Source organism: Gobio gobio, assembly GCF_949357685.1.
Source record: "Gobio gobio genome assembly, chromosome: 21".
NCBI lineage: Eukaryota > Metazoa > Chordata > Actinopteri > Cypriniformes > Gobionidae > Gobio > Gobio gobio.
In genome coordinates, this window is record NC_137117.1 from 13,706,124 (window position 1) to 13,729,065 (window position 22,942).

General features: G+C 40.8%; 1 protein-coding gene across 2 annotated transcripts in view; it reads right to left on the minus strand.

Moving 5' to 3' along the window:
* Positions 1 to 5,935: 5,935 nt before the first annotated feature.
* Positions 5,936 to 22,942, minus strand: part of kcng1 (potassium voltage-gated channel, subfamily G, member 1) — a 42,034-nt gene continuing 25,027 nt past the window's right edge. For both annotated transcript variants that reach the window (XM_079801822.1, XM_079801823.1), the window contains 2 exons: positions 19,085 to 19,944; positions 5,936 to 9,493 (listed from right to left, as the gene is read on the minus strand). In XM_079801822.1, coding sequence (XP_079657948.1) covers positions 8,714 to 9,493; positions 19,085 to 19,873 — 1,569 coding nt within the window. In that variant the 5' untranslated portion in view covers positions 19,874 to 19,944 and the 3' untranslated portion in view covers positions 5,936 to 8,713. The remainder of the gene's footprint in view (positions 9,494 to 19,084; positions 19,945 to 22,942) is intronic.

Here is a 22,942-nt window from a genome sequence, read left to right on the forward strand (position 1 = left end):
AGGGCGCTTTGACGTGACACTGTTTTACTACGTTACACTTGACTAGCAGAGACAAGTCTGCAACTGCAGGGAACGACTCTGTAGAGAATTTAAGGTAACTGGGCCACCTATTGCTGGATCTGGGCCACCCGAAATGTCATTTTGAGATTGCTCGGTGCAAAAAAAAAAAACAAAACGTATGCGTCTAGTCTGCCATAAATGTAAATAAATAAATAAATGCTGGTGTATGCTATGCAAAAGCTTTTATTGACATATAAATGTAAGAGCGGTTTTTAGTTTTTGAACAAACCTGTCAGCTTTAAGGATAAAAAAAACTAGCACGACCAATAGCATTATTTCATTGGTTAGACTGATGGACGGACACGCCCCCTTCACTGAACGAGACGGTGTTTTTTGACCCTGTTTTTAAAGGCAAGGGTTAAGTTGGCTAATCCAAAAATGAAAATTCAGTCATTAATTGCTAACCATTATGTCCTTCCAAACCTGTAAGATTTTCGTTCGCAACGCAATCGAAGCCCTTTTTAATGAAATCGAAGAGCTTTCAGTCCCTCAATTGACAGCCTACGCAACTACTTTCAAGCCCCAGAAAGGTAGTAAAGACATCAGTAGAGTAATCCATGTGACTCCAGTGGTTTAACCTCCATTTTATGAAGTGATGCGAGTGCTTTGTTAGCGCACAAAAACGGTCTTGTGGATTTAAGCCCAAAGTAGCTATACTTCGGCTGTCCGCGCACTAGTGGATTTTGTTTTCAAGCGCTCAAGTCACTCGGACAGTGCGCGGGCGGCCAAAGTATACTTTGGGCTTTACAATACCTGTCGCGTATGCTTGTCCATTAAAGGGTTACTTCAGTGATTTAGCATTAAGCTTTGCATTTAAACTGGGTCATTTATGTAGTAGCAATGTGAATTTTTTTATTTTTATTTGGTGCCTTCTAGACTGAGAAAAGACAGAAAATTTATTTTTGTCTCATGTGATTGAAACTCCTAGAATGCACTTGCTTCGCTGCCCTACGAGGCCACTCCGTACACCGTCGTTTTGATCTTCATAGTAATACAATAATTTCGTTCAGTTAGAGAATAAACACTACAATTAAAAACTGAACGTGTCTTTTCACTAAAGTGTGAGTGAGCCGAACGAAAGTCACGGCACAGACGCAGCAGTGTCAGATTTCATGCCTCACGAAGAGCTGAGCAGAGCTGAGGTAACGTTAAGCGTCAGTCTGGCACGTTTTCAGATCGCATATGGAAGCTAAAATATCACAGGAATTCATTGAAAAGTTGAAACACTCACTTTGCTCTGCACCGCGCTCTGTTATGATTGTCCGTGCGGCCGTCTGTGTCTTACATTCTGTGCGTGAGATAGAGGTCTTCACGGAGCCCCCGAGACCCGTGGACCCGGGACCCGACCCGGGACCCGTACGGGTTCGGGTCTATATTTTAAATGATCAGCCGGGTCCGGGTCGGGTCCCAATCTATTACTACGGGTCCCGGGTCTGTTTAACATTGTGTGCAATACCCGAGTCGATCCGGACTCGGAGAACACCTGCCCGTGATCAGAGTCAGTCAGCACTGCTTGTGTGTTTTTTGTAACTTGCAACTGTAAAATTAGGATAAGAAAAGTGTGAGCCGGGAAATAAGGTTTAAAAAAAAGAAAGAAGAAAAACACGAGCGATCTCTCTCTCTCTTGCTCGCTCGCCTCACGCGCTCGCTCTCTCTCTCTCTCGCTCGCTCGCTCCTGCAAGCGCACGGTAATAATAATGGTTACCTTCATGAGTGATGTGTGAAAAAAGCTAAAAAACAACGAATATAAAGAAGTTAAACCCACGGCACCTCTTCTGTCCGGGCATCCTTCATGCATATTGTGGACAAACATGAGAAAAAAGTAAGTGCTGTCTACGTGTGACGCACTGTTGAAGTTTGATTTGAAATTATATTTAAATAATATATTTAAAATCAGCAACAAAATCTCAGTTGAACTGTCACAAATGTTTTCTATGATGCTCAAATTGCGTAAAAAAGCTAATATTTCAGGTTGCTCCAGCCACCGCGCATGTGCGCAGTATCAAGCGCGTGTCATTTCTATGGCAACCCGAGCTTCCGCTGTGATTGACTTTAATAATAATATGAATGAACCGTCTTATTTCTTAAAGTTTTGGTGGTCAGGCTCGCTCACAGAGATTATAGCAAATAAATAATGCGGACGTCAGCGGCCACCGAACGAGCAATCGCTATTATAGTTCAAAAAGGCAAACAGTCAAAGTTATTATGCGAGTTAACTCGAGTCGAAATGCAAATCTGCAAAGACGCATTTGTCATCCGTCACCGTGACATAAAGTGGACTTTTAAAGCTGAAATGATGAGTGAATTAAGCATGCTTGGAATAACAAGAGAGGAATAACATGGATTTAACTTTTTGGCAAGGATGTAATGCATCACAAGTAACGTTACAAGGAAGGGAGACGACGGCTAGGTAAGACAAAAAGTTATATTTTTCATAACTTGTTTATTGACTTGTTAATATCAGTTATTGTGGAATATGTGACAAACGGGTCCAGTCGGGTCTGTGTCTTCACGCCGGGTTCGGTTCCAGCTTTTAAATAATAGACGGGTCCAGGTCGGTTCCGGGTACTACGTTTTTGGCATTTCTCGGATCTTCACGGGTCCGGGTCCAGCTTTTGAAATAATAGACGGGTCCGGGTCGGTTCCGTTAAGCACATTACGGGTCTCTTCGGGTTCGGGTATGAATTTTTGGACCCGTGAAGACCTCTAGCGTGAGATCTCTCCCCTATGGGCGGGTTGATAACATGCAGAATAGCTCCATCTAGTGGCTGTAGTCTCTAGCCTCTGGCCAAAAAATCCTCAGATGACGCAAAATGACGATATTTGCGTCATCGGATAATTTTTTCCAGAAATAAAATGCATAATTCTCTCGTCTCAGGGGGATATGAGGGGGGAAAAGTACCATAATTTGAATATACTACCGGGTTTCTACTAATTCAATGCCTAATGCTAAATCACTGAAGTTACCCTTTAAGTCCATGAGACCGTAGGGTGTCCCATTTGTCATTTTAGTTCTCAGAAGGGTGCTCAAGAGCGCCTCCTTTACGGTCGATATGCGCACTTTTGCCGAGCCCGCACTGGTGCGAACTCTGGAGCAGACTTCTTCTTGACATTCAAAGCGGTGTTACGTCACGAAAGTGCGGACTCGTAGGAACACCGCAAGTGTTTAGGGTGCCATTTGGGACAGGGCCGTGTTCACGAGAGCACTGGCATTGCTTCATTAAAGTGGTAGTTGCATAGCTGTCAATGGAGGGACAGAAATCTCTCAGATTTCATTAAGATATCTTCATTTGTGTTCCGAAGATGAGCGAAAGTCTTCCGGGTTTGTAAAGACATGAGGGTGAGGAATTAATGACAGATTTTTGGATGAACTAACCCTTTAATCTGTTGAGTGAATGGTTCAAAGACGGCACTCACTTGTCTCCACCTATTGGCCTAACGTGCAACAAGGGTCACTGAGCGAATCACAATGGAACTTTTTTGGAACGGATTCAAAAGATTTGAGCCACTGCGATTAATCAAAAATCCCACAACTGGCATGAAGACTCATAATCTTTCCCTACTATGTTATTAGCAGCATTTGTTGACCAGGTTCAGGCAGAATCAACCTCTTATAAGTTACATGTAGTGCTGTGGCTTTGGATAAAAAGTAATTAGCTTTTTACCGTGTAGATGTTTTCTAACACTTTCTATAACATCTATAACAATCAAGGAACTTTGCTGCCGTACCATGGGTGCAGCGGCGCAATGATATTACACAGCGCCTGAAAATAGTCCCCAGCGCTCTCTGTGCAAGCAGGTTGTCACGTTGGTTATGTTGACGGACGTTAGCCTATTTTCAGGCGCTGTGTAATATCATTGTGCCGCTGCACTCATGGTACGCCAGCAAAGTTCTTTGATAATTACGCAGGAATGAGAGTATAGTTCCTAGCCATATCGGCCTAGAAAATCATAACTTTTCATTTTCCGTCGGTCTTAGTACACGATGTAACTACAGAAGAGTCAAGTTTAAAATAGGAAAAATATTGAAACTCTTTGGTCATTTTTTTGAGTGAGATGCTAACGGTCTAATCAGATTCAATTATGTATGCTAAGCTATGCAAAAAGTGCTACCGCCAGACCCAGAGATCGACTGAATGGATTTGAAAATGGTAAAACTCAACTGTTTAACTCTAGGGGAGTCGGAAAATGGGCCTATTTTTTAAGTGTAGTGTTCCTTTAAGTTTTAATAAATCACTAGTTCTGAGCTTTTCATTTAAAAACAACAAAAACAATGAAATCTATTAGCCTAAATACAGTACTTTCAGAGGTCAAGGGTTTTTTTTTACTCTCAGGTAGGTTTTGCCTGCATTTTCATAAAGAAGAGGAATCCAGATATATGCACATTCCTCAGTGGATATTAATAACTAGATTTGGGAGTTGTTAGGTAGATTCCCTTTACTTTTGAGAACACTTCCCTTCAACTTGCCATTTTCTATAACATGTCTCATCAGATTTTGACAGCCACTTACATACCAAAACTATATCCTGAGGCTAATTCCTGCTGTCTGCTCAATATGCTCAATAATATAATGCTTGTTTTACAGTAAATCCAAGTGAATTGCCAGAGATAAGTCACTGCTGCCACCTGCTGGTCGCGCTCAGAAAAGCTGTTGTTTCATGCTGTCAACATAGTTAAAGAAATATTCAGCAAGCAACAAACATTTGTAAGGAATAAGACCATAAAAATATTAGGTCACATTAAAAATGAAATAAGGTTTATTCATGTTATGTGTGATTTATTATTAATATTTTTATATAAAAAAAAACAGTATGTGACACGCGTGAGATCCTATAGGGAGATGTTCCTGGCAGATGTTCATTACAGATTGTAAACCGTGGTACAGAATTATATGGCGTGAAATCTAAATCATACACATATCGCAGCACGAGAACTTTGAACAGAAATCTGGTGTTTACATATCATTCAAGTGATATGTGTGATGTGATTTATGTTTGTTAAAATTAAATATGCACAAAGTGAAGATAATCATGCAGTACTTAAGTACTGAACATACAAGTGCAGATTCAACAAAGTGGGGGGTTGATGGACAATATGTAGAATAAGCCATCTTACAAAATCATTTCCTGTTCTTAAGGTGCGATTAGACTAGACTTTGTTTTTGCATTCACTTGTATTCATACACATGCAAATGTGGGAGACCGGGAGCGCAAGCATACGTGTAGAAGTTTTGCCTTTCGCCGTATGTCAGAATTTGGTGTGAATTCATACAGAGAAAAGATGTTTGACCAATAGAGGACGTCCCATGTTGACCTGTGAAGTGTAGTGTGACCACATCTTCAGGCAGAAAGATTTTGAAAAGGGGTCTGAACCGCAACAACAAATGGTTTGAAACATTTAAACAGACATGTTCAGTTTTGCTTCTGAAAGGGAAAACATAAAAATATGAAATATTCTGTCATTATTTTCTAACCCTCATGCCGCTCCAAACCTGGATGACTTTCTTTTCCCCTCCATTGCCTGTCCTGGCCACTCCTTTCAATATAATGTAAGTGAATGGGAACTGGACCTGTCAAGCTGGAAAATGACAAAAAGCACCATTAAAAGTATCATAAAAGTGGTTGATATGACTATATGTCAAATCGATAGCATTAGAAAGAGACTGAAATTAAGTTACGTTTTTATTAACTGAAAACCTTGCCAAATGCCTTCTTTCTCTCTCTCTCTCTCTCTCTCTCTCTCTCTCTCTCTCTCTCTCTCTCTCTCTCTCTCTCTCTCTCTCTCTCTCTCTCTCTCTCTCCCCACAATGTGGATTAGTATAATGTATAAACTATACGCTATAAGCTTTTTATATTTTCATTTAGTTTAAGTTTTAGTAATTTTATGTGCTTTTGTCACTTTTATTAAAATTCAACAGTTTTAATGCATTTTGTTTCTTCAGTTTTAGTTGCCAAGTTTTTTTAAGTTCAGGTTTCATCTAATATTTATATTTTATTTCAGCTTTCTTTCAATCACAGAAAATCATCTTTATAGTTATTAGTTTTAGTTAACAATAACAGCAATAATGCTTTCATGAGAAGTAGCGAAGTCCGATTTCTTGACTTAATCATTTAATCATATTCTGAACAATTTCATTATGAATAATTATATGAAGCTTTAAGGTTTCCTTTATAAGGACATAAAAAGACATTTCGGAGCTGGATGAAATATTTTGAATGATATCAATCTAACTTGTGATGCAACTGAGCCTGGTTTCTCCCAAGGTTTTGTTCTCCATTTCTGTCAGCGATGGAGTTCAGGTTCCTTGAGCTGGACGACGACATCATTGCCGAATTGAACTTGTTCCATAATTCCATAAAATTGACAGTTCTTGAACCCAACTGAATCAACACTGAACTGACTTCCGCTAAATAATGATGCTATTGTCTTTTAGAGCTGTTCTGGTTCGTAAATATTGGCAAATAAAGAACGAAGCGGAGTGGCCGTTACACCCCAGGTGTGCATTATTTTTCAATAATTCAATGACCTAGAGTCAATGATTCCGCTTATACTACGGTTCACACATCGAGACATTGTTCAGATGTTGCATTTCAAGACATTTGTCAGGTTTTTGACCATAAAACGCTCTTGTGTGCAGGACTAATTTATTACACATCTCATCCCAAGCCTCCATTGCTAATTCCAAAACGTAATTTTAGCGCTAATAACAAAGGATTGAGCCACTGATAGCAGACTTAGGCCGCGTGTCCACCAAAGTGTTTTTTCACGCAGCTGGCTGGCGTATTCAATTGTTTTCAATGGGAGCGCCACGTTTTTAGAACGCCATGAGCGTAACGAGGCGCTGAGCGAGTATTTCACGCTCAAGTGCTGAGCGTTCAGCGTTTTTTACCGGTCGCCGAGAGTTGAAGAATGTTCAACTTTGAGTAAAACGCAGCTCTCATCACTGTCACTTTTCACCCAGCCGTCCAATCAGAGTGGAGGAGGGGCGGGACAAATTACAACACCGACCAACCGCAACATTCTGCTTGTACTGTACAACGTCAACAGATGATAGCAAGCAGTATAATAATGGAACAAAATAATTTAAAACAAGAGCCAGAGCAAATACTTTACATTGTATCAGCGTTTTATATAGAATCAATACAGAAACAAACTATCTGTGAAATGAGATGCTAGTAACACTTCCGCGGATATTCCGTATCATAACAAGCAAAGATCAAAAACGCTGCACTGCCAAAACGCTCTCAAGTGTTTTCAGCCGGCTAAAAATGCTTTGGTGGACATGCAGCCTTAGGCCCCGATCAGACAGAATGCGTTTTTGCAGTGAGAGGCGCCTTTTTAAAATAGATTTCTGTTGGCAGAGCGCCCCGGCGCCTTGCGTTTTAACCGCCTGCTGCGTCTAGCTTTTTAGAAGGAGCGCTCTGAGCGCATGAAGTTGAAAAAAAATCAACTCTGAGCGGAAAAGTGCCCGACTTCATCGCGTTTTTTCCCCTTTGTCCAATCAAATGAATGGAGAGGCGGGCCTTCCGTTGTGGTGACAGTTATCTTGATTAGACTGACAGCACAGCTGATTCGGGGGTTGCCTAGAAACACAAAAAAAAAAACGCAGCACACTGCTATTTTCTAAATTAAAAAACGTCAACCAAAAAAGGCATTGCAGTGCGCCTCGCGTTTTCAAACCTGAAAAAGGCGTTTACATTTACATTTATGCATTTGGCAGACGCTTTTATCCAAAGCGACTTACATTGCATTCAAGGTACACATTTTACATTTTGTCAGTTCTTGCTTTCCCTGGGAATCGAACCCATGACCTTGCCGTTGCTAGTGTCATGCTCTACTGTTTGAGCTACAGGAAAGCAGTTCTGTCTGATCAGGGCCTAATGCTGTTATTAGAGAGAGATTAAGTGTGTGTGAATTACCTGAGTCTGCGTCGCTCAACGGTGTTTGGCATCAGGATCTCTACGAATAGCGAAACTGTAAGTTTATCTGCTTCAAGAACAGCGACATTATTACATGGCTAGTGAGAAATGTCATGTAGCTTTTAAGTTGCTAAACTATTTTACTGATAAAATCGACAGAGCAGCAGCGACATCATGTTTCTGTGCAAGTGTGTGTCCGTACTGTATGTGTGTGCGTTTGAGCGGGAGAGAGAGAATTGGCTTTCATAATAAAACGCAATTTTGTGGCAAAAACATGGAAATAATTTCTTGTTGTTTACTATATTTGTCTGCTTGGTCAGTGTCGTTGTGTGTTTTGGTTCTTTTGCTTTTATCGGCTCTAGGACCTTTGAAATAACTGAACTCATTTGGCGAAGTGATATGGAGCTGTAATGCGGTCAAGACCTGCCTGGAACTACTTTTTCCATGCGTTTCTCTAAAAATAATTGCACACCTTAGAACGTTCGTCAACCAATCAGATTCAAGCATTCAACAGCCCCGTAGTATAATGTATTATTCAAAATTCTCTTTTCGTGTTCCTCAGGAGGTTTGTACTGTCATGAAGGTGAATAAATAATGACAGAATTTTCTTTTTTTGGGTGACCTATTCCGATAATTTCTGCTGGAACATTCACAACTGAAGTCTTTTACATGGATAATATGTAAAACAACATTCAAGATATCAAAAGAGCTTTTAATACCACGTCCTGCACTTTTACTCCTCTCTGTCTCTGTGGTCAGACGAGACGCTAGGGAAAAGCACGTTGCTCTCCAACGACAGGTTGCTGCCCAGTCCAGCAATGCGGCTGCGCAGAAGGAAGTGAGTCCTCCGCTGAAGCAGCCGCTGCTGCTCCTGTTTGAGCTCAACGTAGGAGCGCGAGAACGTGTGGAAGATGGAGGTGACGGGGAACGCCATGAGCAGGATCCCGCTGAGGATGCTGCTGAGCGCCACCACCTGTCCGGGGATGCTCCGCGGCACCATGTCGCCGTAACCCACCGTGGTCATTGTGATCACGGCCCACCAGTACGTGGCAGGAATGCTACTGAACTCTCGCGTGGCCGCCGCCTCGTTCTCGATCAGGTAGAGAAGCGGCGAGAAGAGCGCAATGGCGACGCACAGGAAGAGTAGGAGCAGGCCGAACTCCCGCGTGCACCTGCGTGCCGTCAGCCCGAGCGTCTGGAGTCCGAGCGAGTGCCGCGCCAGGCGCATCACGTAGAGGATGCGCAGCGCCCGTAACACCCGGAGCACAAGGCCCACTTTGTCCAGGTAACTGCTGCCCGAGCCCAAGCGCTTCTCCCCCGTGGAGGTGCTGTCCACCACCAGCGTGATGTAGTAGGGCAGGATGGCTATGATGTCGATCAGGTTGAGCGGTCGCCGAAGAAAGGCCAACTTGCTGCGGTCTTGGATGAAGCGCAGCGTGAACTCCAGCGAGAACCAGGCCACACACACCGTCTCCACTATGAAGATGTTGTAGCACATCTGAGAGCATTTGCCCTGAAACACATATACACGGAAAGTTAAATAACTTGGGAGGGGGGGTGAAAACTTTTGAACAGGATGAAGATGTCCAAATTTTTCTTATTTTGTTTAAATACCATTTTTTTTTCATTTAGTACTGCCCTTCGGAAGCAACAGAAGATACTTGCATGTTTCCCGGAAGACAAATTAAGTACAATTTACCTTGATCTTCAAATTCAGAAAGTTTTCACCCCCCGGCTCTTAATGCGTTGTGTTTCCTTCTGGAGCATCTGTTAATGTTTCAACCTTTTTTAATAGTTGTGTTTGAGTCCCTCAATTGTCCTCAGTGTGAAAAGATGGATCTCAAAATCATACAGTCATTGCTGGAAAGGGTTCAAATACGCAAAAGATGCTGGAGAACTGAAGAATGTGTAGGACCTGGAGGATTTTTCTGAAGAACGTTGGGCAGGTTAACTGCTCAGGACAAACAAGGGACTCAAGAACAACCATCACAAAACACACACACAGCCGTGGATCATCAGGTCACGACACAAAGTATTGAGAATCAAGGGTTCATAAACTTTTGAACGGGTCATTTAATATCTATATCCATATTCATATAATATCCATATTCAAAACTTTACCAAGTAAACTTTCGGCCTCCGCCTTCCGTGGAAAAGTGTTGAATGTTGAAAGTGAAACTCAAGATGCGTACGTGACGTCATGACGAGCGCACCTGGTCGCGTTAGTCTTTCGATCGGCAGGGGAACTTTCAACAATTTTTCCATAAATTGAACAGGGAATGCGGTCGGCCGAAAGTTTACTTGATAAAGTTTTAAATATGGATATTTTTCTTACACAAACGCATCTATTTGCTTCAGAACGCCTTTATTAACACCCCAGAGCTGCGTGGAGCAGTTATTTGATGGGCAGATGCACTTTTTATGGACTTCAAAAACAGAGCAACTATGAATCAAATTCTAATGCTTGGATCAGCCTGGACTTTTGTAATATAACTCAATATAATATAACAATTTAATTCGTCTGAAAGAAGAATGTAATATACACCTAGGATAACTTGAGGGTGAGTAAATCATGGGCTAATTTTCATTTTTGGGTGAACTATCCCTTTAAGTGTACTTAAGTTCATCATTGTCTTGATTTGTTGGGGTGTTTGTAGTATATGGACAAAAACAGTTGAAACATACATCATCTAATCATAAAACATCTAATATCTTCTTTATATACTACTTTGGAGAGTGTTCATTTTTGGCTGAATTGCCCCATTAAAAACATCCTCTGATCCCAGCCAATATCTTGTTCTCCGTTGCAATACTGCTAGTAGACCACTAGAGGAAGCTGGAGATTAATGAAATGTTCATATCTTATATACAGTGTTTATTTTATATTTTTATATCACATCGTCTCACCTCGATCCTCAGATTCGTTCTCATTAAATCCTAGGATTGCACCTTGAAGACTAACAACAACAATAAAGTAAGAAAAATGTGTTGATTGTGGTACAGTAAATTAATTCAGCTCAACTGTGAAAATGGTGCCAGTGACTAAGTGCATTGAAAATTACACCTCATTATTTAAATATTTCTTGCATCTATATCTAGTGCTTCAACACATGTTAGAACTACTTGCCTGCATTTTTGCATCAGTTTTTTCCACCGCCCTTCAAAAATAAACCCCAAGCCAGACAAACCAAAACTGATTAACCCTCTTGAGAATATTATTTTTTATAAAACGGTTAGTTCCAGTTCTTGATTCTGATTGGTCAATAGCTGTGTTTTATTCACGACACGGCTATGACCGCTTCACCCAACGGTTCTCTGTATCACTGCACCCTTAGCAACCACTCCTAGCAACGTAAACATACTGTATGTTTGTTCTCATTGATATTATTCATTGAAGCTTGTATTATTGTGAGATATTGAGTGACCGAGTGTATTACCTGCATAAAATTTAGCATATCTTTTAGGTCAGTCCTATGTTCATAATAAAGATCTGTTGAATGTCCGATGTCTTGTCCTTTTAACAGTAAAGGGGTTTTCCGTGTCCTGACAGCGCTCATTTGTCAGTTGCTTCATGTTACCGTGTTCACACTACAAGTTTCAGTCCTTTCAATATAAAAGTCTTCGCTATTGAGTGACTCGCTCATTAAGACAGTCTTTGCCGCCATCTAGCGGTGTAATAATGTAACTTCTGTTGTCACTGATCTATAACGAAAACATTTATATAGATCAGTGTTTGCTGTTCAAGGTCAGGGACTATTTTTTCCGGCGGAAGGAACAATTTTATTGATTTTACTTCATGAAAGTCGCATTGATACATACACTCACCTAAAGGATTATTAGGAACACCTGTTCAATTTCTCATTAATGCAATTATCTAATCAACCAATCACATGGCAGTTGCTTCAATGCATTTAGGGGTGTGGTCCTGGTCAAGACAATCTCCTGAACTCCAAACTGAATGTCAGAATGGGAAAGAAAGGTGATTTAAGCAATTTTGAGCGTGGCATGGTTGTTGGTGCCAGACGGGCCGGTCTGAGTATTTCACAATCTGCTCAGTTACTGGGATTTTCACGCACAACCATTTCTAGGGTTTACAAAGAATGGTGTGAAAAGGGAAAAACATCCAGTATGAGGCAGTCCTGTGGGCAAAAATGCCTTGTTGATGCTAGAGGTCAGAGGAGAATGGGCCGACTGATTCAAGCTGATAGAAGAGCAAATTTGACTGAAATAACCACTCGTTACAACCGAGGTATGCAGCAAAGCATTTGTGAAGCCACAACACGCACAACCTTGAGGCGGATGGGCTACAACAGCAGAAGACCCCACCGGGTACCACTCATCTCCACTACAAATAGGAAAAAGAGGCTACAATTTGCACGAGCTCACCAAAATTGGACAGTTGAAGACTGGAAAAATGTTGCCTGGTCTGATGAGTCTCGATTTCTGTTGAGACATTCAGATGGTAGAGTCAGAATTTGGCGTAAACAGAATGAGAACATGGATCCATCATGCCTTGTTACCACTGTGCAGGCTGGTGGTGGTGGTCTAATGGTGTGGGGGATGTTTTCTTGGCACACTTTAGGCCCCTTAGTGCCAATTGGGCATGGTTTAAATGCCACGGCCTACCTGAGCATTGTTTCTGACCATGTCCATCCCTTTATGAACACCATGTACCCATCCTCTGATGGCTACTTCCAGCAGGATAATGCACCATGTCACAAAGCTCGAATCATTTCAATGAGAAATCATGACAATCATGACAATGAGCTCACTGTACTAAAATGGCCCCCACAGTCACCAGATCTCATCCCAATAGAGCATCTTTGGGATGTGATGGAACGGGAGCTTCGTGCCCTGGATGTGCATCCCACAAATCTCCATCAACTGCAAGATGCTATCCTATCAATATGGGCCAACATTCAGCACCTTGTTGAATCAATGCCACATAGAATTAAAGGGTTAGTTCACCCAAAAATGAAAATTCTGTCATGAATTACTTACCCTCATGTCGTTCGACACCCGTAAGACCTCCGTTCATCTTCGGAACACAAATGAAGATATTTTAGTTGAAATCTGATGGCTCTGAAAGGCCTCCATTGGCACAATGCACGGTTCACTCTCAAGACCCTTAAAAGGTACTAAAGACGTCGTTACAAAGTCCATCTCACTACAGTGGTTCTACAATAACTTTATGAATCAGCGAGAATAGTTTTTGTGCGCAAAAAAACCCTAAATAACGACTTGTATAGTGATGACGATTTCAAAACACGGCATCATCAAGCTTCGAAGCGTTATGAATCAGTGAGTCGAATCAGCAGTTTGGATCGCCAAATTTCAGCAGTTTGGCGGTTTGACACGCGACCCGAATCATGATTCGACTAAAATTGATTTCAACTAAAATATCTTCATTTGTGTTCCGAAGATCAACGGAGGTCTTACGGGTGTCGAACGACATGAGGGTAAGTAATTAATGACAGAATTTTCCTTTTTGGGTGAACTGACCCTTTAAGGCAGTTCTGAAGGCGAAAGGGGGTCAAACACAGTATTAGTATGGTGTTCCTAATAATCCTTTAGGTGAGTGTATATTTTAGCTTTACTATTTGTATTGTGTGGTAACCATTATATAAAAAGCTATAATCCCCGTGAACCCATGGGGTACAGTGAATTTATAACAGCTCCGCGTCGTGCCTAACAACGCCCCTTAGCTGATTAAATTAAAACCACTGGTCTAAATGTCACCAAGATATCACATTAAGTCAACAGGCTACTAATAAATGTAACCATATAATTTGGATTTGTCAGTAAATACTTTTTGTCAGTAAAGAAAATTCTTAGACAACTGTCTTGTTTCCTCTCAGTAGATTACCATAAATAGCCTGTGACATACACAAAGGACATCATTTATGAAAATGGAAGGAGACTGTCATGCTGATGCTATGTTGTTTTAAAGCTTAATTTAATTTTCTATGCTCTGTTTTTCTCTGTTCCAGGGGCAGCCATTTTAATTATTCTGATGTGAGCCGAGACAATGGGTGTTTTAATTCAATTAGAGAAAGAGCTGGTTTAACGTGTGACTCAGTCGAATCGCCACAAATCATTTCTGGAAAAAGATGACCTCTCCTGTTGCAAAACCATCTGCTGGAGCAGATTTCCTCTGGTTGAGCAGAATGATTTTGTTCTTGGTCTTGATGAATTTAAGTAAGTGTGCTCGATCTTGCTCCTTGAGTTCTGAGACACCTGGCTGTAATTTTCAAGTGAACGTAAAGACCTTGATTAGCTCGTTCATGTGTGTTTGAGATCCAACTACAGGAAGCTAGATCATCTGCAGGGAGCAAATCTGAATTGAAATATTTTTAGGGATGCACTATAATATCACAACCTTATCAGTTACTGGTCAATGTTAGAGTTTTTTATTGATCAGAATCATTTATTTGAGCATGCATGCTATTTTCCCTTATTGTTACATTTATATTAGACGCCTACTAATGGTAACAAAGTTATTCTAAAAAAAATGAATAATTTAATAACACCATTAAATGTAATTTTTAGTCAATCTCAAAATGAATATAATTTTTTTTTTATAGATGTCATCACATGTTTTGATGCTAAAAATTCACTTGTAATATTTATAATGAATGTTTAGATTTTAGTGTTTTTTTTACTTGGGGTGAACTAAAGTGGGACACTGCCTAATGTGGGACACCTAAGGTCCCCCATAAATACATGAAGATGTATTTAAGATCCCCCATAAATACATGAATGCCAGTGAAACTATAGCTGTGTCACTATGCACTTACACACTATGTACTTATGTACCGTCCTTCGGATGAGACGTTAAACCGAGGTCCTGACTCTCTGTGGTCATTAAAAATCCCAGGATGTCCTTCGATAAAGAGTAGGGGTGTAACCCCGGCATCCTGGCCAAATTTGCCCACTGGCCTCGGTCCATCATGGCTTCCTATTCATCCCCACGATTGGCTTCATCACTCTGTGCCAAAATGGCTGCCGTCGCATCATCCAGGTGGATGCTACACATTGGTGGTGGTTGAGGAGATTCCCCCCTTCTATATGTAAAGCGCTTTGAGTGCCTAGAAAAGCGCTATATAAATGTAACTAATTATAATAATATTATACTTATGCACTATGTACTCAACCGTGTAGTGTATGAACTTTACATGGTTATTTTGTCATTCAAAATCGGAATCTGGTAGTGCCTCCCCCTCCACTACATAATTAAAGCTGGGACGGTTGAGTGCATGAAGTGTCCAGCATTCCACACTTCGTTTTTTCCGTTAATTTAGTGCATCATCCGGGTATTTAAAGTGCACTTTTTCTTTTTGGAATTTTCAGTGTGAACACACAACTTGCTCTATTTATACTTAAAAACGTTATAGAATAGTGCATAAGTATGCAAATTGGGACGCACCTATTGGCTTAGCCATAGCTGTGGTGTCATGTGATCAAAATCACATGGCCTCTCAAATGTCCAGTCGTATATATAAGAGTGGAGCACTTATCAAACTGGAAGCACCTTGAGTGAAGACCACCCAAAGTTCAGTGACATATAGGGTGCGTCTCAATCAGTTCCCTAGCTCCCGAGCTTGTGAATCAGTATTTTCATGAATTCGGGCACTGGTAAGTTCAGTAAGGATGCTGGCTCACTACACAATGGGACACTGATGACTATTTACGGCGACTTGACAACGTCCTTATTGAACAACATGACTACTGGTATTTATGAACAACAGCAGAGCTGATATCTTTCTGACATTATGTTTTAATGTTATGTAAAGCACATTATGATAAATACTTTGCTTGTTACATATACGTGCAACATTTCTGCCATAAATAAATTATAAATGTAAGCTAGATTGTGGTCATTACCTGTGTAACAATGTATGACTATGCTGAAATATAATAAATATAATAAAATAATGGTTTCTATTTTTAAAAACATATTGCATGTCATTATGTGTAGTTAGTTCACTCACGTGATTTATGTTTCATGCTTCGGAACTTCCAGTCAGGGAACGTAGTGAGCATCGATGCTTCTTGGGTTTTGCGGTGCATTGTGGGACTTAGTAGGGAGCGAACGTTTCAGTTTCAGTGCACTGGACGGATTCTGCGATTGAGACAGGTCTTAAAATGGCCGACTCCCTGATCAGTGCCCCGACTACTGAACTAGGGAGCTGATTGAGACACACAAACTTGATATTAAGGAGTATAAATTCATTTTAAACAAAACAATCCTGCTACTTTTTGGCCTAATGTGCTTATGAAATGTTTGTCCATCAAAAAATAATATAATTTTGTATGTTTAAACTTTATATTTTTATCAAATTTCATAGCGTCCCATATTAGGAAATGTGGTTTCGAAAAGTGGGACAGTATGATTAGCCTAATGTGGGACAGTACTTCAGTCAGTCAAAAATGTGTAGTTTGTGGGGCAAAAATGGTTATTTACAGAGTAAATAGTGTTGTTATGCAATATTACAACTGCAGTTTCCAGCTCGTTCATGAATTCTGACTCAAGGTTGAATCTAACCTAAAGTTTATTTAAGCGGTGGGGTTTTTTGTGTCATTTTGTTATATTTTTTATATTTCGCCTTCAAATAGGCCTAGGCTATGCCTGTTGTGGTTGTATGCGTTTGTTGTTAAGTAAGGAATTCTGACTGTGCATTTAACACAACACATAGGCCTATGATAAAAGTTGCTTACTGTCTTTATAATAAATGCATCAAAACTATCATATTGTATTATTTGTCTGATGATGTTCAATTATCCATGTTTCACCCATAACCAAGATAATTACTAACTTAAGAAGATTCTATATACTAAGAATATACTATTCTACATGAATCAAGGCTTTTTAGACTTTTTAGTGTCCCACATTAAGGACACAACTGTCCCACATTAGAAAGATGCAGATTGTCTTGCACTAAGAGCACTAATATGTCTATCATTTCTTTTATGAATGTGTTATCTGCATTTTCTCTTTTGATTTGATTAGGACACATCCTGAGTTTTTTAAATGGCATTGGGTGTGCATTTAATGTTTTGCCTACACATCGCAATACATCACAGAAGTCTGAAAGGCAAAAAATGTCCCATATTAGGGCAATTCACCCAATCTGTATAAGCCAGAATTGTAATATTGTACCGTTCAAAATTTTGGGGCTGGTTAGATTTCTTGAATGCTTTTGAAACTCAAAAATGCTGCATTTATTTGATCAAAAATACAGTACAAACAGTACTACTAGTGTGAAATATTATTACAATTTAAAATAACTGTTTTTTTCATTTTAATATATTGTAAAATGTAATTTATTCCTGTGATGCAAAGCTGACTTTTCATCATCATTCCTCCAGTCTTCAGTGTCACATGATCCTTCAGAAATCATTCTGATATGATTTAAAGCTCAAGAGACATTTATGATTATCAATGTTGAAAACAGTTGTGCTGCTTCATATTTTGGTAGAAACCATGATACATTTTTCAGGATTCTAATAGAAAGTTCAAAAGAACAGCATTTATTTGAAATAGAAATCTGTCTGTCTGTCTGTCTGTCTGTCTGTCTGTCTGTCTGTCTGTCTGTCTGTCTGTCTGTCTGTCTGTCTATCTATCTATCTATCTATCTATCTATCTATCTATCTATCTATCTATCTATCTATCTATCTATCTATCTATCTATCTATCTGTCTGTCTGTCTGTCTGTCTGTCTGTCTGTCTGTCTGTCATCTGTCTGTCTATCCATCTGTCATCTGTCTGTCTGTCTGTCTGTCTATATATCTATCTATCTATCTATCTGTCTGTCTGTCTGTCTGTCTGTCTGTCTGTCATCTGTCTGTCTATCTATATGTCATCTGTCTGTCTGTCATCTGTCTGTCTATCTATCTATCTATCTATCTATCTATCTATCTATCTATCTATCTATCTATCTATCTATCTATCTATCTATCTATCTATCTATCTATCTATCTATCTATCTATCTATCTATCTGTCTGTCAGTCATCTGTCTGTCTGTCTGTCTGTCTGTCTGTCTGTCTGTCTGTCTGTCTATCTATCTATCTATCTATCTATCTATCTATCTATCTATCTGTCATCTGTCTGTCTATCTGTCTGTCAGTCATCTGTCTGTCAGTCATCTGTCTGTCTGTCTGTCTGTCTGTCTGTCTGTCTATCTATCTATCTATCTATCTGTCTGTCATCTGTCTGTCTATCTGTCTGTCAGTCATCTGTCTGTCTGTCTGTCTAGCAGTCTGTCTGTCTGTCTGTCATCTGTCTGTCTGTCATCTGTCTGTCTGTCTATCCGTCTGTCTGTCATCTGTTGGTCTGTCATCTGTCTGTCTGTCATCTATCTGTCTGTCTGTCATCTGTTTGTCTGTCATCTGTCTGTCTGTCTGTCTGTCCATCTGTCTGTCATCTGCCTGTCTGTCTGTCCATCTGTCTGTCATCTATCTGTCTGTCTATCATCTGTCTGTCTGTCTATCCGTCTGTCTGTCATCTGTCAGTCTGTCATCTGTCTGGCTGTCATCTATCTGTCTGTCTGTGATCTGTCTGTCTGTCATCTGTCGGTCTGTCATCTGTCTGTCTGTCTGTCTGTCCATCTGTCTGTCATCTGTCGGTCTGTCATCTGTCTGTCTGTCTGTCATCTGTCTGTCTGTCTGTCATCTGTCTGTCTGTCATTTGTCTGTCCATCTGTCTGTCTGTCTGTCATCTGTCTATCTATCTATCTGTGATCTGTCTGTCTGTCTGTCTGTCTGTCATCGGTCTGTATGTCTGTCATCTGTCTGTCTGTCAATCTGTCTGTCATCTAATATGATTTCATGCTCAAGAGACATTTATGATTATCAATGTTGAAAACAGCTGTGCTGCTTCACATTTTTATAGAAACCATGATAAAAAAAAATTCAGGATTCTAATAGAAAGTTCAAAAGAAAAGCATTTATTTGAAATAGAAATCTTTTGTAACATTATAAAAGTCTTTACTGTCAACTTTTGATCAATTTAATGCATCCTTGGTGAGTAAAAGTTGAATTTCTTTCAAATAAATCCCAAACTTTTGAAGGGTATTAGATGGCAGGAGAAGTGGATATACTTACAGTCTCCTCCTCCTCTCTCATAGCAGGCATGGTGCTTATGGACAGGTTGATGGCTGTTATCGTGACAAACAGGACCGACAGGCAGGCGAAGATCTTCCCCGGCAGGCCGGAGTGAGGCTTCTCGACCATGTCTCTTAGTTTTCCCATGCAGCGGCCAAGACGAGACTCCCCGGCCAAACCGCTTTCCGTGTCATCCTCATCGACCTCGTCGTCCTCCTCCCGCTCTAGCTCATCGCACTCCTCCACACGCTGAATGAGGCGGCGCCGGCAGCACCACTCCAAGTTTTCCTCCGGGACGCCCCAGTAGAGCAGCTCTTCTTGGAACGACAGTGCGCACATCTCACGCAGAGAGCGCAGCTTCCCGGCGCGCAGGAAGGTGAGGATGGTCCGGAAGGCGCAGGGACTGCGGTCGAAGAAGAACTCGTTGTGGACCACGTCGTAGTCGTCGCACACCCGCATGATCTCGTCGAAACTGCTGCACAGACGCAACTGGCCCAGGCGCGAGAGCGGGAAGTCGTCCAGCGTGGTCCAGGGAAGCTGGTACCGGAGGCCGCCCACGTTGATGATGACATGCAGCCGCTGGCCACAGGACAGCAGGTTTCCGTTGTCGTCGGGATGGAGCGCATCTGTGATGTTGGGGTCAGTCGGAGGTAGTCGCTGCGCACGCTTGTAATAAACGCCCTTTAGGGCCTCTTTCTCCTGGATGGGCGGAGCGTTCAGAGAGGTGTCCGAGGTGCAACTCAAAGCACTGTAGTCGTAATCCGAACCATCCCCTGCCAGTAAAGTCATCTTTCACCGGCCACCTCCACCTCAGCGGCTGTCACATGCCTGTAGTCCAGCGCTTCCTCTCAGAGAGTGACCTGCTCAGCGAGAGGAGGACGTCAGATTAGTGATCAAAGCATTACGATTGATGAGGCTAGTGCACTTTTATGGTCTCTAACTATAAACTATAAACACTTCTATTACATCTATTCTGTCCGTCTGTCTATCTAGCTATCTATTTATCTATCTGTCTGTCATCTGTCCGTCTATCTGTCTATCTATCTATCTATCTATCTATCTATCTATCTATCTATCTATCTATCTATCTATCTATCTATCTATCTATCTATCTATCTATCTATCTATCTATCTATCTATCTATCTATCTATCTATCTATCTATCTATCTATCTATCTATCTGTCTGTCTGTCTGTCTGTCTGTCTGTCTGTCTGTCTGTCTGTCTGTCTGTCTGTCTGTCTGTCTGTCTGTCTGTCTGTCTATCTATCTATCTATCTATCTATCTATCTATCTGTCCGTCCGTCCGTCTATCTATCTGTCCATCTATATATCTGTCCATCTATATATCTATCCTTCTGTCTATCTATCTATCTATCTATCTATCTATCTATCTATCTATCTATCTATCTATCTATCTATCTATCTATCTATCTATCTATCTATCTATCATCTATCTATCTATCTATCTATCTATCTATCTATCTATCTATCTATCTATCTATCTATCTATCTATCTATCTATCTATCTATCTATCTATCTATATGTCTGTCATTCGATCTGTGTGTCTTTCTATCTGTCTGTCTGTCACATCATACCAAGAAAAAACATTTTAGGACACTTTCAAAGAGATTAATCTACACAGCCACTAAAATGAAAAACCTATCCGGAAGAGGTAAGGAGAATGCTATTACAATAAGTGGTTGCCCGTGAGATGCTGGGCTGGGCTGATGACATCACTCGTGTCCCTCTTCCTCTGTAATGCACTAAAAAGTACTTTCTAATGGACACAAACCTTCCGGGTTCTGCTAATCAATAATCCTGCTGTTTATTTTTTGGGGAAGACTCAAGAGTGCAGTCGTCAATTGCCCTGATTTGGTTGGCCGTCTCCAATGCACACACTGTTCAAAACGAGGGACAAGACTGTTCTGGAGTTCACCTGATGCTATTTCAGCTGTTTTCATGCTAATACCTTCAAACTTCTGACCAATCATTTGCATTTCTTGATTTTCACCCTACAGGGCCTTATCTGCATCACTTTCATCTGCTGTTTCCAGGAGCATCTGGATCCTTCAGAAGGATGCTTTATGTTCTGACTTGTTGCGTGGGATCTGCTGGTGAATGAACCCTGGCGAAACAAGTTAACATAATGTCTTTGGCACGCAACAACCTAGCCTGTGATAGCCCGCAACAGGAAGCCTCCCCATCCAACTAAGAGTGTGAAAATGAATAACTCAAGTGCTTCCAACACCTCTTTTTCGAACTCATCTCAAATGTTCACCTACACAACAAGTGGAGTATTTTGAACCTTAGACACCTTTCTTGCAATGCCGCAATGTGAACCACAATCCAAATGATAAAACGAATATATCTGTCTGTCCGTCCATCCATCCAGTATCTTCAATGCTTCAATTTTTTTCCAAACTTTCAAACAACATTCATAGTTTGTCTTTAAAAAGATTGCCCTTCTAAAAGTTAAAATAACATGGTCAATAATAAAATGTAAATAAATTCTAATTGTGTACGAATTGTCAAATATGCATATATACACTGAACAAAATTATAAACGCAACACTTTTGTTTTTGCCCCCATTTTTCATGAGCTGAACTCAAAGATCTAAGACTTTTTCTATGTAAACAAAAGGCCTATTTCTCTCTCAAGTATTGTTCACAAATCTGTCTAAATCTGTGTTAGTGAGCACTTCTCCTTTGCCGAGATAATCCATCCACCTCACAGGAGTAGCATATCAAGATGCTGATTAGACAGCATGATTATAGCACAGGTGTGCCTTAGGCTGGCCACAATAAAAGACCACTCTAAATATCAGTTGTTGTCACTCTATATTTCCCAATAATATGTGTTAGTAAGATGATATTTAACTCTAACTTTGCCATTGACGTAATTTTCCGGCTTTCCATGTTTTCACTGTTATACGGTAGGCGGCGCTATGACATATCTCTGGGTAAAAACACAGGCGAAGAAGATGCAGAAACAAGGCTGAATCTGAAATCCAATTATTCCAATTATTGGGGAGGACTTGTCCCCCTCAATGCCTATGGTGGTTGCGGCCCTAAAATAATGCACTATTTGAGGGTATAGGGGGCGAGTTCGGATTCAGCCTTTTTTCTGCACTCTTTTTACCCTCTTGAGGCCCTGTTATAAAGCACATACAAACAGTATTACTTTAATTTAACATGAATAGTTAGTATGTTACTACCTTGTAAGCGTTAAAGTCTTCATGAAGTAGCGGTGTAGTAGCTCCCAGCGCCATCTGTTGGTGAAAATAATCACTGCGGGATTGTGCCTATAACTGCTGTGTGATGGTCAAGCTTTTTTGCAATGTAAAACAGAGACATTTCCGGGGACAGAACACCAAAAACCGAGAAACTGGGACGTCTGTCACCTCCTGTTTAGCATCCTGTCTGCAACCCAATTCAAATTCAGGAATTCAAATGGAATTTATAAGTCATTCTCAATTCATTTCCGAATGGCGCACAACACTGCTCCCAGATGCTTCATACCCTCCATGGCCAGTGTCCAAACTAATTAAATCAATTACCATGATTAAGCTGTAATGGGTTCACAAGTTACAAATTAGTGTCTGCGGCCCTGTGTGTTCAGGCACCAATCATCGGCCAAGATGGGAGCCTTCGGATTGCTAAAATCAGGAAGCGAGTGTGTCACTGCATGCTTATTAAGCACCTGCACTGTCAGTCGCCACGAGATAATGATTACGCTTGGCCTTTTGTTTCCGACCTGTCAAATTAATCGTGTGCCAACCACTGTGCTGCTGAAGAGCGTCCGCTGCCTATACTGCCTTTATCTTCCTCTCATGCCGGCCTTTATCTTAAGGAGGCT